A 14,757-nucleotide genomic window follows, 5' to 3' on the forward strand; every position below is an offset into this window, starting at 1 on the left:
GATTTTAAATGAAAATACTTTTAATTTGCTCCTACAAATGAATTAATGAGTTTTCCTTCTACAATCAATTCTATTTGCTGTAATTTCTAAACAGCTGATAGATTAAAATTATATGGTTAGTTAAAATAACTATTTTTTTGTTAAATTTTTTTTTAGCTGGGCATGATGGCTCATGCCTATAATTCAAGCACTTTGGGAGGCCGAGGGAGGAGGATCGCTTGAGCCCAGGAGTTCTCGACTAGCCTAGGCAACATAGTGAGGCCTATCTCAACAATAACAACAACAAAAGCAACAATAACGAAATTAGCCAGGCATGGTGTAGTCCTATCAATAGTCTGATCTTTCCAGAAAGAATATCACCAAAGTACTAATCAGAACTACCTACAGATTCAGTTTTCAGAAGCTGGTGTAGTGCCTGTAGTCCCAGCTACTTGGGAGGCTGAGGCAGGAGGATTGCTTGAGCCCAGGAGATTGAGGCTGCCATGAGCAGGAATTGTACCATTGCACTCCAGCCTGAGTGACAGAGTGAGACTCCATCTCTTAAAAAAAAAAAGAAAAAGAAAATTAACTTTTACTTTTTAAAAAGCTATTTTTATGGTTATTTTCTTGTTTTTTCTTTTTTCTGAGACTGGGTCTCACTCTTGGCCACGCTGGAGCACAGTGGCAGGATCATGGCTCACTGCAGCCTTGAACTCTTGGGCTCAAGCCATCCTCCTGCCTCAGCCTTCCAAGTAGCTGGGACCACAGGTGTGTGCTACCATGCCCAGCTAATTTTGTATTTTTTTGTAGAGATGGGGGTCTCCCTATGTTTCCCAGGCTGGTCTCGAACTCTTGGGTTCAAGCAATCCACCTGTCTCAGCCTCCCAAAGTGCCGGGATTATAGGCATGAGCCACCATGCCAGGGTGGTTAGTTGTTAATAAGCAAATAATTTGCTGTTCTATGGTATAATTTTTAATTACAAGTTAGAGAGTTTTTGGTTATTTCAGAATCTGATTTTGGAAGAAAGATGTTGTGCAACGCCTCCAAATAAGAAAAAGAAGATATTTTATTTTCAGGTTATTTACAGTATATCCTCATTTCAGTCATTTTGCTTTATTGGGAAAAGCTATCATTATACTATTGTCAAATCACTCATATTTCATTATTACGAGAGATTTGACAACTCATTTGTTTTGTGTTTAAAAAACTATCTAGAACTGTATACTTCTTTTATAAATAACAAAGCCATGTTACATAGATAACGAGGATTAGGTCATTAATAAGGAAACAGGCTTAACTGTTCTAGAGTTGTATTTGATGAGAGGAAAATCTTCCTGGTTGTCCATTTGTTGACTAAAAAGAGAAGGTTGTGATATATTTGAGTAGGTTAACAAAGTTGTTGTCTCTCCCTATGGTTACATCCTGAAAAGTTGTGTTTGTGTGTATGAGAGAGACAGCTGAAGAGTGAGACCAAGAGATGAACTGAAAGTATTGTTTGAAACAGTTTAGGTGCAGTCCTGCTTGCAAGTAGAGACGCTTCCTGCAGGTAAGATTAGATTTTTACATGACTTCTGATTGAAGGCTGCATGCTTTGGGTTCTAGGTGTTTACTTTTAGGCCTCAGAGCTTTGGAAAAACGGTGCTTTTTTCTTTTGAACAGGTTTTTCTTACTGATCGCTTATTTTGATTTAGAAAAATTCTCAACCTAGAATTTAAACAAGAACAGGAGGATCCTGATTTCTTATTTGTTGACATACCCCAAAAGCCCTCCTCATCCACTCAACTTCACAAATGGCTCAATCTGTCTGGTATAGCTTTAGGGATAATCACTAGCTTCTTGTACTTGGGACTATGAGGTCTAAGCAAAGGGCACATCACCAAGGAATGAAATACGGACTAGTTTATCAGGTGCACCAGCACCACCTAGTGGTCTTGAACTAACTCAACAGCTTCTTCGAAAGAAACAGGATCCGAAGGTCCAAGGCCTCTCTCAGTGGTGACTTGCATACACACGCATGAAAGCACCAGGATTCAATTTCCGAAGAACTCAATCTGTAGGTACTTCTGATTAGTACTTTGATCTTCTTTTTGGAAAGAGCAGACTATTTATAGGGCAAGAAAACGGAGTGTTACACACTGAGGACTCTTGGCTCTTTCTGGCAGATCTGTAGCAATATGCACATATGTAAGAGGTGAGCTAACACCCTTCTTTTGAGTTGAATAGGAATATGTAAAAGCTAGACACATCATCACAAAATGAGTGACATACAGTATCTTCCCGTTTGGAGGGTAGAAAGTCTAAGAAGTCCGAGGAGAATTTAGTTTCTCCTTTAGTGTATGTACTAAACCACTTTCTACATAATATTCTCCCCTCCCAGTAGGCAATGGACCTTCTCTTTTTCTACATGTATAGCAAACAAATTTCTGGTAAATTTTTCGTTCCTTATAACTGTTTGTTATTATACTTTTTTTTGTTTTTTTAGACACAGGGTCTCACTCTGTTGCCTAGGCTAGAGTGCAGTGGTGCAATCACAGCTCACTGCAGCCTCAACCTCCTGGGCTTAGGTGATCCTCCCACCTCAGCCTCCTTGGTGGCTGGGACTACAGGTGCATGCCACCATGCCTGGCTATTATTATTATTAATTTTTTTTTGGTAGAGATAGGCTTTTGCCATGTTGCCTGGGCTGGTCTGGTCTCAAACTCCTGGGCTCAAGTCATCCTCCCACCTTAGCCTCCCAAAGTGCTGGGATTGTAGGCGTGAGCTATATACACATAGCTTGGCTATTATATACATTTTTAAAATAAACATAATACTTGCTGACTGGGAAAGACTTGAAAAATGCAGAAAAGTAGGTTTTTGTTTTTGTTTTTGTTTTAAAGACAGTCTCACTCTGTTGTCCAGGCTGGAATGCAGTGGCGCAATCTTGGCTGACTGCACCCCCACCTCCTGGGTTCAAGCGATTCTCCTGCCTCAGCCCCCTGAGTAGCTGGGATTACAGGCACCTGCCACCATACCTAATTTTTGCATTTTTAGTAGAGATGGGTTTTTGCCATGTTGGCCAGGCAGGTCTCAAACTCCTGACCTCAAGTGATTCACCCGCCTCGGCCTCCCACAGAAAAGTAGAAATTAACAGCAAAGGAAACACATAGCTCACAGTTCCCCTTCTAAACACAGTCACTGCTACTGTGTTATTATTTAGTAAGCATCTACCCTGAGTACACACTCTGGAAGCAGGCTTGCCTTGGGTTAAATCTCAAGTGGGCCATTTAGTAGCTAGGAACTGGTCAAGTTACTTAGCCTTCTTGGTGCCTCGATTTCTTCATCTCTAGGATGGGCATAACAATAGCTCTGCAGGAGAGGGCTATTATGAGGATTAAAGAAATTAATATATGTAAAGCTTTTAGAATATACTGCCTATATGTAGTAAACACTATCTGCCTTAGCCATTACTTTCCCTCTCCTCTTCCTCCAGCTCCTTGCTGTTATTAGAACTATGCACCAGGGAACCTGCTAGAAACTAGCATCTTGGTTTGTTTTCACCTAGCTTTTGTCTTTGTGTAGTTTCTTTCTGTCCTTTCTTAGTAGCTGAAACTATACTAAAACATAATTTTGTATCTTTTAAAATTTTGCTATATTGTAATATTATTCATTGTAAAATTTGTAATGACTGGTAAATGCTATTATCTTAATGTAACTATTTAGCCTGGTGTAAGATAATGACAGTTGGGATATGTGGATTTTTATGCAAATGAAGATAAACATTTTTTAAAAAGGCAAACATAAGGCAGGTGTGGTGGCTCATGCCTGTAATCCCAGCACTTTGGGAGGCCAAGGCGGGTGGATCACCTGAGGTCAGGAGTTCGAGACCAGCCTGGCCAACATGATGAAACCCCATCTCTACTAAAATTATACAAAATTAGTTGGGTATGGTGGTGGGCCCCTGTAATCCCAGCTGAAGCAGGAGAATCACTTAAACCCAGGAGGTGGAGGTTGTAGTGAGCTGAGATTGCGCCATTGCACTCCAGCTTCGACAACAAGAGTGAAACTCCATCTCAAAAAAAAAAAAAAAAAAAAAAAAAAGCAAACATAAGGTTTACAAAAGAATGTAACATGATGTATTTTGGAATTCTGTTTCTGGTTATATTTCCATGTTGGCTAGTAGATTCATTTTTTTTTTTCTCTCATCAAGCACCACCTATGCATCTATGTAGAGGGCATGATGCTGAATGCTGGCAATATAACACTAAATAAGGGATTTTCCTGGAGAAATGTGAAGAGGCACTCAAAGTGATGCAGGTGAAACATTGGGAAGAGCAATCAGCTCTGCCTGATGAAGCTGAAATTTAAGCTGGTATTGGAGGGTGACTGGAATTTGCTGGGAAAGGACGTGGAATAAAGTATTCTAGGCAGAAGAGTCAGCAATGAGTAAAAATCAAAGTTGGGAGTAAGCCTAGTGTGTCCATAAAGCATTGTAGTAATGCCTGTAAAGAAGAGTAGTGTGCATGGTGGGGTGGAAAGAGACAGGTGGGAAAAGAAGACTGACAACACTTCTTTTGAGCCCAACACTTCAACAGGTTTGGGCCCAGACCTGGGGGAAAAAAAAAAAGGAATAAATCCAGGTTTTAAGTCAGGGAGGTAAACAGTTTTGGGAAGATAACATGGGTAAGGGAGAGAATGGACAGGAAGACAGCTAGATTGTAGGTACTGACATTAGTGATGAGGCTGGTACACAAATTAATTAAAATCTAAGTGATTAGAATGAAAGGAGGCCAGACTCAAACTGTTTGAAAGATGTAAAGCAACTCAATTGGAAGTAGTTGATGGCAAAGGAAAGGCAGAGGAAGAGTTAAAGGTTTCCAGCTACGGATGAACAGGGATGACATTAATAGGTGAGACCGTCTAGTCAGTATAAAAACAAAGAGGTCCAACAGTGAAAACTCTGGGGAATCCCTACATCTAAGCAGCAGTCAGAGTCGGGGAGAGTTAGCAAAATGATAGGGAATAGTAATAAGCAGGACAAGAAAAAGGGTTGCTGGAGAAGGCAAGGAGAAGGGATTGTATGTATAATCAGTAGATGGTTCATGTCCAATGATGGAGAGGAGACAAATGGTAGGACTGAAAACAAGTCAGTGATGGGCAGTTGTGTGACTTTAGCAAAAAGTAGTTTAAAGCTGGAGAGTGCATAAGGGGTTAAGAATTTGAGACAGTGATGACAGATTCCTACTCCAGCATGTTTGTTCAGAAAAGGCATTAAGTAGGGGCAGAAGCAAGAAAGGCAACTATGGTGGTAAAATATCTTCATGACAGAGATTTGGGAATTTCTGTAGAACAAGAAGCCTGCTTGGTGGATCACTTCCTCTACACACACACACATACACACACATCCCTACACCCACACCCACACACACTCTCTCTCTCTCTCTATCTCTCTTTCTCCTGTGTCTTAGACTGGAACCTTAGTTCTAAGAACAAAGCTCTAACCTTTGTTGGAAGAGGGTAAGAATCACTGCTCAGACTTGGCTGAGGCTTTTATTTTGGTTTCCCACAAAGCAGTTAATAAGCAGTGTAAAGGATATATATTAGGTAAAGACACAGGTACGTGTATTCAGCTGCCTGCTCCCTCTACATATCACATTTTTGGTGGCGTCAACAGTTCTAGTAACTGAAATGTCAAAAAAGTGTGGTGCTGTGGGCTTCCTTACCACCCTTTTTAAAAACCTCAGATACATCAGCACCTGGAAGTAACTTATTTTAGATGAAATTTGTTTCTAAGGAAGCCACACCACTCAGTTTAATGTCTGGGTTCTGGGCCTTGAAACTCTGGTTGTGCCAGCTCTGGGGCAATCTTGCTTTACCATTTTTCATTTATGCTTATGCAGGGTCTTCTCATGGGAAGACCTGGCAGGCCTACAACATGTGAAGCAAGGCAAGAAACCCAAGGCAAGTAAGCTTTCTTTGCCTTCATTCTTGGTTCTAGTACAAAGGCTCATGTTCATGGAACACAGGTAGAATGAGCATGCCATTAACATTCCTCTGCAGTCCAGTAACTTCTGTATTTCATATTTTCAGAGATAGGGTATTGCTCTGTTACCCAGGCTGAAGTAGAGTGTGGCGATCTTGGCTCACTGCTGCCTCAACCTCCTACACTCAAATGATCCTCCCAGCTCAGCTTCCCAAGGAGCTAAGACTACAGGGACTTAACGCCATGCCTGTTGTCTTTTTTTTTTTTTGAGACAGAGTCTTGCTCTGTCACCCAGGCTGGAGTGTAGCGGCGCAATCTCGGCTCACTGCAACCTCCACCTCCTGGACTCAAGCAATCCTTGTGCCTCAGCCTCCCCGGTAGCTGAAATTACAGGCATATGCCACCATGCCTGGCTCATTTTTCGCATTTTAGTAGAGACGGGGTTTCACTATGTTGCCCAGGCGGGTCTCGAACTCCTGAGCTCAGGCAATCCACTTGCCTTGGCCTCACAGTGTTAGGCTTACAGGTGTGAGCCACTGCACCCAGCGGATTTTTTTCATTTTACTAGAGACAAGGTCTCACTATGTTGCCCAGCCTGGTCTTGAACTCTTGGACTCAAGTGATCCTCCTGCCTTCACCTCCCAAAGTGTTGAGATAACAGGTGTGAGCCACTGTGCCCGGCCGCTTCTGTACTAAGGCAAAACAAGTTCAAGAGATGTTTTCAACCCAATAGTCTCAACTAGCTAATTCTCCTGATTTTATTTTCTATGAAAATCTGTACAAATACACCATAGGTAGCCAATGGTGGCAAGGGGTATTATCTTCAGGGAATCTTATCAGGAAAAGCTTAGATAAAAATCTCAAGATTTACCACACTCATGACATTTTTACTTAGGGTGGCCTTGAGATGCATCATTGGAGGTAAGTATTTCATATCTATATGCACGGCACAGCAACATTAAGACTTTAGGGGCTGCTTATAATACCCATATTCCATGTGGAGTGGAGATTTTGGCTGTGTCCATAAACATGGAAAGATACATATAACTAGACAAACTAGTAAATCTCTGAAACAGTCTTTACATCTGGAGAGACAGAAGAACTTTTTTTAGCCAGCTGTCAAATGGCACTGGTATCTTCAGTGGGTTTTAATAAATCCTGAAACTTAATATGGCTTTCTGATTTCAAGTTTGTTGCTTCCATTTCTTAATGTTCTTCTGTGAACTTTGAGGAGGGTCATAAGATCACAGTAACACATTTTTAATCTCTTGAAAAGATATACTTTGTCAGATTCTTCATCTCAGTATGCCTGTCTTTCAGCTTAGATGGTAGGTATAAATAGGGGCAAAAGGGCAATTAAGGCTACCAATGAGGGACAATTATTTCAGTACCTTTGAAGTCAGGTATCTCATATAAACTTGTGTTTCAGGTGAATAAAAGTGATGAGAAATCCTCTCCTGATTCTGATATGCTTAGGTCCTGGAGCAAAAATTTGAATCTAATTTTGTCCATGCAAGACTAAGAATATCGGTTCAAGGTAATATAGAAGTCAGTGGTTTCAGTGTTTTACTCCTATGTGAATATGAAAAATACTGCAGTTTAAAATAATCTGGCACAGTTAGGCAACATTAATTCCTTACTACTTAGAAAAACTAGCTATTTTCCTTAAACTTTAGCATAAAATATATTTTCTATATTTTTTACAAAACTGAATGTCCTTACTTTTAATTAACACAAAACCAGAACATTTTAGTATTTTGCTGTTAATCATTTAATTAACAGCATAAACATTGCTTCAGTTTCTCACAGTCTCTTGATTTCAATATGTATCTACATCTGTCTGTCTATATTTATGTTAACTATTAGGTTATTTTTATAACTTTGGTTTGGTAAGGTCTTGACCACCTAATAGTGACAGGAGGTAGAAGTAGGGATAGGTCCTTCTAAATATGTTTAATTCTTGTTCACTTTTGCTAATGAGTCTGAAAACAATTCATTTTGACCACAAGTTTGGAAATGTCAATAACAATGGAAATTTCTGACCATATCTTAAACTACATAAAAATTACCAGCGACAAAGAAAAAAGGCTTATATTACATTTAATAGTGTTAATTTTGAAGACAATAGTGTTAATTTCAAACTTCCATAAAGGATAACCCTACTGTTGAGGTGTCTGATGCAGAAACCAGTACAAATTTTGATTGTTAGGAAACCAAATGTTCTGAACATTATTTTCATTAGAAAAGGGAAGATAATTTTATAGTTGTTTGAGGTGTTGTAATACATCTACTGATAGGCCCAGCTGTTTAACTAAACCGGCTGTCTGTTCCAAAATCCACGTGGGGCTTGGGTTTTCTGAATGTGCATGCTCCTGTGTTCTACAACATTCTAAATATGAACAATCTATCCCACTATGGCTCTTGCTACAGTTGTTAAACTCAGCATTATTTTCACAGAGTCTTTCATCTTTAGCTTCATCAATCTTTTTCTCAGCTGGAACTACATGACAAATGTCCATATCCTCAATGGAGTCCAATAAATCTACAACATGGGACGGTGGAGTGATTGATTTCAGATGTTTGAGCACATACTCTTCACACTGGCCAACTGCATCCAGAAGATTGTTTATTTTATTGATCAAAGTTGAATTATTATTATGAAGGTGACACCAGGAGAGCAAAGCACTAAACAAAAATATAAACAAGGGTTAAATAGCAAAATAGGACTTAAAAATATAAGACTGTTTATCAATTGGACTTAATCATAAAACTGTTTATAATTCATAACCCCTCTTTCACAACTCTATATACACTTTTCCTGATTTTATACTTTTCTCTTATGACTATGTAATATCTGTTGAAGATGAATACAACTCCAAGAAAGAAAAATTAGTTTCTTCTTTAAGGACATTAAACAGCTTCTAAACTAGCAATTCTCAATCATGGATGCACATTAGAAACACCTGAAGAGCTCTGCGACCTATCAGGGCCCAGATTATACTCCAGACCAATTAAATCAGAATCTCTGGGGGTATCTTTTTTTTTAAAGTTTCAGAGTTTATTTCAAGGTGCAACCAAAGTTGAAAACCATTGTTCTAAGCATATAGTTGCTTGCCATCAAGAATGAAGGTTAGAGAAAAAAAGTTTTAAAGAGACTTCACTTTACTGGGCTTATGTCACAGAGTAGACATTGTTTGCTGAACTACTAACAATTTCTTTGAAAAAGGTAAAAATGCTTCCAGTCCTAACAGATTTAATATCAGCCATGTCATAAAATAATGGTTATGAAAAGTATTTAAAAATAGAATCCACTGATAGAAAAGATTCAGCAGTAGCTTTCTAAGGTTATATAACATTAACTTGATGATGTGAATATTCACATTGACTATTTTCCTACTGTAGCAGACTAAATTCTGGTTCCTAATGTTGGATTTTCTAAAACGCCAAACACAATAAATTTTTCGGTTTTGTTTTGTTAACTTTTATAATCTACTCTTCTTTAAAATGAGTGCTTCTTTGAAGCATTTTTTTTTTTTTTCTCTACCAAGGGCAGTTTAAAGGGTATAAAACAGGGGTGTCCAATCTTTTGGTTTCCCTGGGCCTCACTGGAAGAACTGTCTTGTGCCACAGATAACATACACTAACACTAATGATAGCTAATGACTCAAAAAGAAAAAGAAAAATAATCATGAAAAAAATCTCATAATGCTCATAATGTTTTAAGAAAGTTTATGAATTTGTGTTGGGCCATATTCAAAGCTGTCCTGGGCCACATGTGATATGCCGGCCACTGGCTGGACAAGCTTGGTGTAAAGCATCAAAGAGGACAAGGCTGCTAGGCTCCTGGCTCTGTGTATCATTTGACCACTTGGCTCTGATATATGCCATTATTGCAATGGTATCCTGACAAGTATTCAATGTTCAGGACTAAAGTAAATGAGATCAATTTTCTCTTAATTACCAACTATTTTCATTATGTACTTCTAGTCTAGAGGTCTGTCATATTGTGTGGAAGTATTAAAAGTTTTATTCAAAATCTGAAGACCTTTTAATGAGATAGATAATTGTTCAGGTAGCAGAAGTATACATCTTCTTACCATTTCTTTGCACGAAAGGACAATATGTAGTTCACATATTAAAGTGGATGAGCTGATAACGATTTTGACTTTTTGAAGGCAATATAATTCTATGTTCTGTGACACACTTTAGCATATTTAGCACAAGGAAAAGCACTTCAGTTTAAACACTTTATTTTTACAGAAACATCCTCCGGTAGTATTGAGGTTAAAATGATCCAGCATTTAGACTTTAAAAATTACCTTAATGTTCCTCGGAGTCGTCCATAGTTTAAAATGACTTCTGCGCCTTCCTTATAACCTTGATTGAAGCCCTGTTGAAGAGTAACTGCTTTTCCAGCATCTATTCCATCTCTATAACCTTCCTAAAAATAAGTAATGGAGAACTGCAGCTGTAACTAACACCGAGTATACCACATGTAGGCTTTTCTAGAAAAGTACAGAACCAATTTAGAAAGCTGATGAGTTAGGCCTTTACTGTGTTACTGACCATAATATGGCATAACAATATAACTAAAGCAGACTATGCTTCTCATAAGTTTATTATTGGTTTATCATTACTTATCCACTTTTGAAGTCTAGAGTTACTGGGCAATTTTCAAAACACTGATAATCACAGTTTTTAAAAAACTTAGTATTGGGCCTCCACTTTTGCTGTGAGGTGGGCAAGTGGCAGACATGGGACCTTCCAGGAGTCTTGTAGTTCCCCTGGCAGTCCTGGTACTGTTGCTTTGGGGTGCTTCCTGGACCCACAGGCAGCAGAGCAACATACGTATCATCATGGACGAGAACTGGACAGAGCTGCTGGAAGGAGACTGGATGATAGAATTTTATGCCCCGTGGTGCCCTGCTTGTCAAAACCTTCAACCGGAATGCGAAAGTTTTGCTGAATGGGGAGAATATCTGAGGTTAATGTTGTGAAAGTAGATGTCACAGAGCAGTCAGGACTGACTGAACAGTTTACAATAACTGCTCTTCCTACTATTTATGATTGTAAAGATAGTGAATTTAGGCACTTTCAGGGTCCAAGGACTAAGAAGGACTTCATAAACTTTGTAAGTGATAAACAGTGGAAGAGTATTGAACCCATTTCATCATGGTTTGGTCCAGGTTCTGTTCAGATGAGTAGGATGTCAGCACTCTTTCAGCTATCTATGTGGATCAGGACTTGCCATAACTACTTTATTGAAGACCTTGGATTGCCAGTGTGGGGATCATATACTGTTTTTCCTTTAGCAACTCTGCATTCTGGACGGTTATTAGAACTCTGTATGATATTTGTGGCAGATTGCCTTTGTCCTTCAAAAAGGCACAGACCACAGCTATACCCTTCAAAAAAATTCTTACCAGAATCTGCTCAACCTTTGAAAAAACTGGAGGAAGAACAAGAGGCGGATGAAGAAGATGTTTCAGAAGAAGCCAAAAGTAAAGAAGGAACAAAGACTTTCACAGAATGCCATAAGACAATGCTCTCTGGGTCCATCACTGGCCACAGATAAATCCTAGTTAAATTGTATAGTTATCTTAATATCATGATTTTGATAAAAACAGAAGACTGATTATTCCTTTTGGTTTGAAGTGAACTGTGACTTGCTTGTATATTACAGGGTTCAGTCTAGATTGTCATTAAATTGAAGACTACATTTAGAACATAAAAGCACTAGGTATGTAAGTTTGAAATATGATTTAAGCACAGTATGGGGTTTAAATAGTTCTCTAATTTTTGACAAATCATGCCAAACAATAAGATTTATGTATATTTGTTTAATAATAACCTGTTTCAAGTCTGAGTTTTGAAAATTTACATTTCCCAAGTATTGCATTATTGGGGTATTTAAGATTATTTTAGAGAAAAATATTTCTCATTTGATGTAATTTTTCTCAGTTTCATGTATGTGAAAAAAGGAAGATATTTCCCATAAATGGGAACTTTGCCCACTGTCTCAAGAAATATATATTTCAGTGACAATTCAGTGGTCTTTTTAGAGATATATTCCAAAATTTCCTCGTATTTTTAGGTTATGCAACTAATAAAAACTATCTTACATTAATTAGTTACAGTTTTCTACACATGGTGATATAGGATAAGCTAATGATTTAGGAAGTTTTTAAGTCCATGGTATTCTCTTGATTCCAATAAATGATTTTCTCTTGTATTTTTCTTATTTACTATGGGTTACATTTTTTATTTTTCAAATTGGATAATTTCCTGGAAGTGTTTTTTATGTTTTAGTAAACAGTATTTTTTGTTGTTGTTTCAAACTGAAGTTTAGTGAGAGATCCATCAAATTGAACTGTCTGTTGAAAATTTAAAATTTTGGGCATTCATTTCATATTTTAAATCATTCTTGCTGAACTTCTACTTGAATTTTTTTTTTTTAAATTTTTCTTTTTGGATGTGAAGGTGAACATTCCTGATTTTTGTCTGATGTGGAAAAGCCCTGGTAGTTTACATTTTGAAAATTCACAGAAGCTTAATATAAAACAAAGTTTGCATTCTACTCAAGAAAAAAATCTTCTTGTATATGTTTTAAATGTATCTTTGGCCTCATATAGAAAGTTCTTACTTAATTTCACAGTCTGTAATGCTTGATGTTTTAAAATCGTAACTATATATATATATATATTTACTATTATTATTATTTTCTGAGATGGAGTCTCGCTCTGTCACCCAGGCTGGAGTGCAGTGGCTTAATCTTAGCTCACTGCAACCTCCGCCTCCCAGGTTCAAGTGATTCTTCTGCCTCAGCCTCCCAAGTAGCTGGGACTACAGGCGCATGCCACCACAGCCAGCTAATTTTTGTATTTTTAGTAGAGACGGGGTTTCACCATACATTTTTATATTTTTTAAGAGACAAACTTCATATTTTCCTGTTCTTTCCTGACTGCTAATATTGTGTGGTATCTCACAGGTAGAAATCAACAGGATGGGACATTTAGTTTATTTTTACTCCTTAAAGAGCTAGAATACATAGTTTTGACCTTACAAGAAGGAGGAAAACCATAAATACAATGAATCAACTGACCATTATGTAGTAGACAATTTCTGTAATGTCTCTTTCTTTCTAGGCTCTGTTGGTAGGTGAATCAATTGGATTTATAGTAGATAATGTACAAGTTTTCTTTAAAGGCCTCTCCTTTAGAATATAAAATATTATATCATTGAAGAGTTTGGATGTGTAACTTGTGATGCCTTAGAAAAATATCCTAAGCACAAAATAAACTTTTCTAACCACTTCAAAAGATCAAAAAACAAAAAACAAAACCCAGGGTTAGCAATGTATTCACAAAAAGGATACATGGAAAATTACACATCTGGGCTCTTGCCAACTGATTGGAATGGTGTGGGTGGGTGAGGAGACACAGCAAAGCAGAGAGGAAATTGTTTTAAAAAAAGGATGATGAGAAGTCTGGTATCAGAAATTTTGCATAATACCTAAATTCAACTAACCTGCAAAGGCTGTGTGGGTAGTGATTTCGTTCTGCATCTCTCACGGTGCCACAGCATTCAAGATGCTCAATACTTACTAGCATAGCCCCAGTCTCATATAAAGCATTGTTGTAATTGACAATATGGTTTTTGGGCTAAGCAAATACCACTTTACTGAAATATTAAACAAGGTAGATTCCCAACTGCAGCTTTAGCGGCAATTTAATGGTTGGCAAATATATTAAGTTGATGTGGACCTCACTACTTGGTCCTCACCCAGAACTAGGTTCTGAAGGCTGCACACAGAAATTAAGCTCAGTTTCAATGAATAGTGAGACAAATTAGAGATGAAAAACTTACATCTAACAAATAAAAAAGAAACCAACTTTAATATTCCCTTACCTAGATACCAGTATTCCACATTAGTTTTCCCTTATTGCCCTCTGACAGCATGCTCAAGTTCATCTTTTCAATATGTCTTGATAAACACCACTCCTTAACTTTAGGCTCCCCACCCATTCAAACAACCCATTTAAACTGCGTACACGTCCTTTGACAGCCATAATTAGTACAGTTAGTGTATGTTTCTCCCCAGCTCCTTTCCCTGCGATCCTCAACAAATTGCAAACTGTTCAAAGTCTAGACACAGTTAATTTTGGTCGGTCCTCAGCTTCTAACGCACCCCCTAGGCGCTCAAAGAACGCGTCTTGTTGTTTTACACGCTTTCAAGTAACCATTGAGAAATCCTAGCAAGACGCGGGTCGGACCGGGTTCCTAGGGATAAAGAGGGCAGCACCGGGCCAGGCTGGGGCCACTCTGGACCCAGCTTCTTCACAACTCCGCGCCTCTTTCCACAACCCAGCACCCCGCGCCGTCCACACCACGTTTACTTTGACTCGTCTCTGCATGTGGCTCTGCCATTCCCGCTGCGCCAGGAGCGACTCGTCTGCCTCCTCGTCAAACACGTCCCCTTTGTCTCCAGGGCCCCGGACCAAAGACGCTGCTTGAACCCACGACATCACCGAGGCAATTACAGGGTCGCAGGCCAACGGAAGCGCCAACAACTCCTTCCGGTCCGAAGGCGGGGCGAAGACGGCGAGTGGAGGCGCGGGAGGGGCTGCGCGTGCGCATGGGCGTGCTGTGCACCGTGTCCGCCGCGGGAGCCTTCCGCGTGTGGTGATTTTGGGCTCCCTCGGTTGGCGAAGTGTTGATGTGCGCCTGTTAGTTGTGAGCGAGGCAGATTTCCTCGCGTGGCCGGCGCGACCTTCGCCTTTGCAGAAGGCAGCCGGGACCCTCAGTGAAGCACCTT

General features: G+C 39.0%; 1 protein-coding gene and 1 pseudogene across 2 annotated transcripts in view; one reads left to right on the forward strand and one right to left on the reverse strand.

Annotated features, from left to right (window-relative positions):
- YAE1 (YAE1, ABCE1 maturation factor) overlaps positions 1–14,484 on the reverse strand; it is a 47,235-nt gene extending 32,751 nt beyond the window's left edge. Inside the window, 2 exon segments of the mRNA XM_025381136.1 lie at positions 10,262–10,383; positions 14,339–14,484. Of these exon segments, the coding sequence (XP_025236921.1) occupies positions 10,262–10,383; positions 14,339–14,467 (251 nt within the window). The 5' untranslated portion in view covers positions 14,468–14,484.
- LOC112621757 lies at positions 10,377–11,524 on the forward strand (annotated as a pseudogene). Its single transcript, XR_003118764.1, has one exon. The product of XR_003118764.1 is annotated as a thioredoxin-related transmembrane protein 1 pseudogene (transcript).
- Positions 14,485–14,757: the final 273 nt, after the last annotated feature.

The sequence above is a fragment of the Theropithecus gelada genome, chromosome 3, assembly GCF_003255815.1.
Source record: "Theropithecus gelada isolate Dixy chromosome 3, Tgel_1.0, whole genome shotgun sequence".
In the NCBI taxonomy this organism is placed as follows: Eukaryota; Metazoa; Chordata; class Mammalia; order Primates; family Cercopithecidae; genus Theropithecus; species Theropithecus gelada.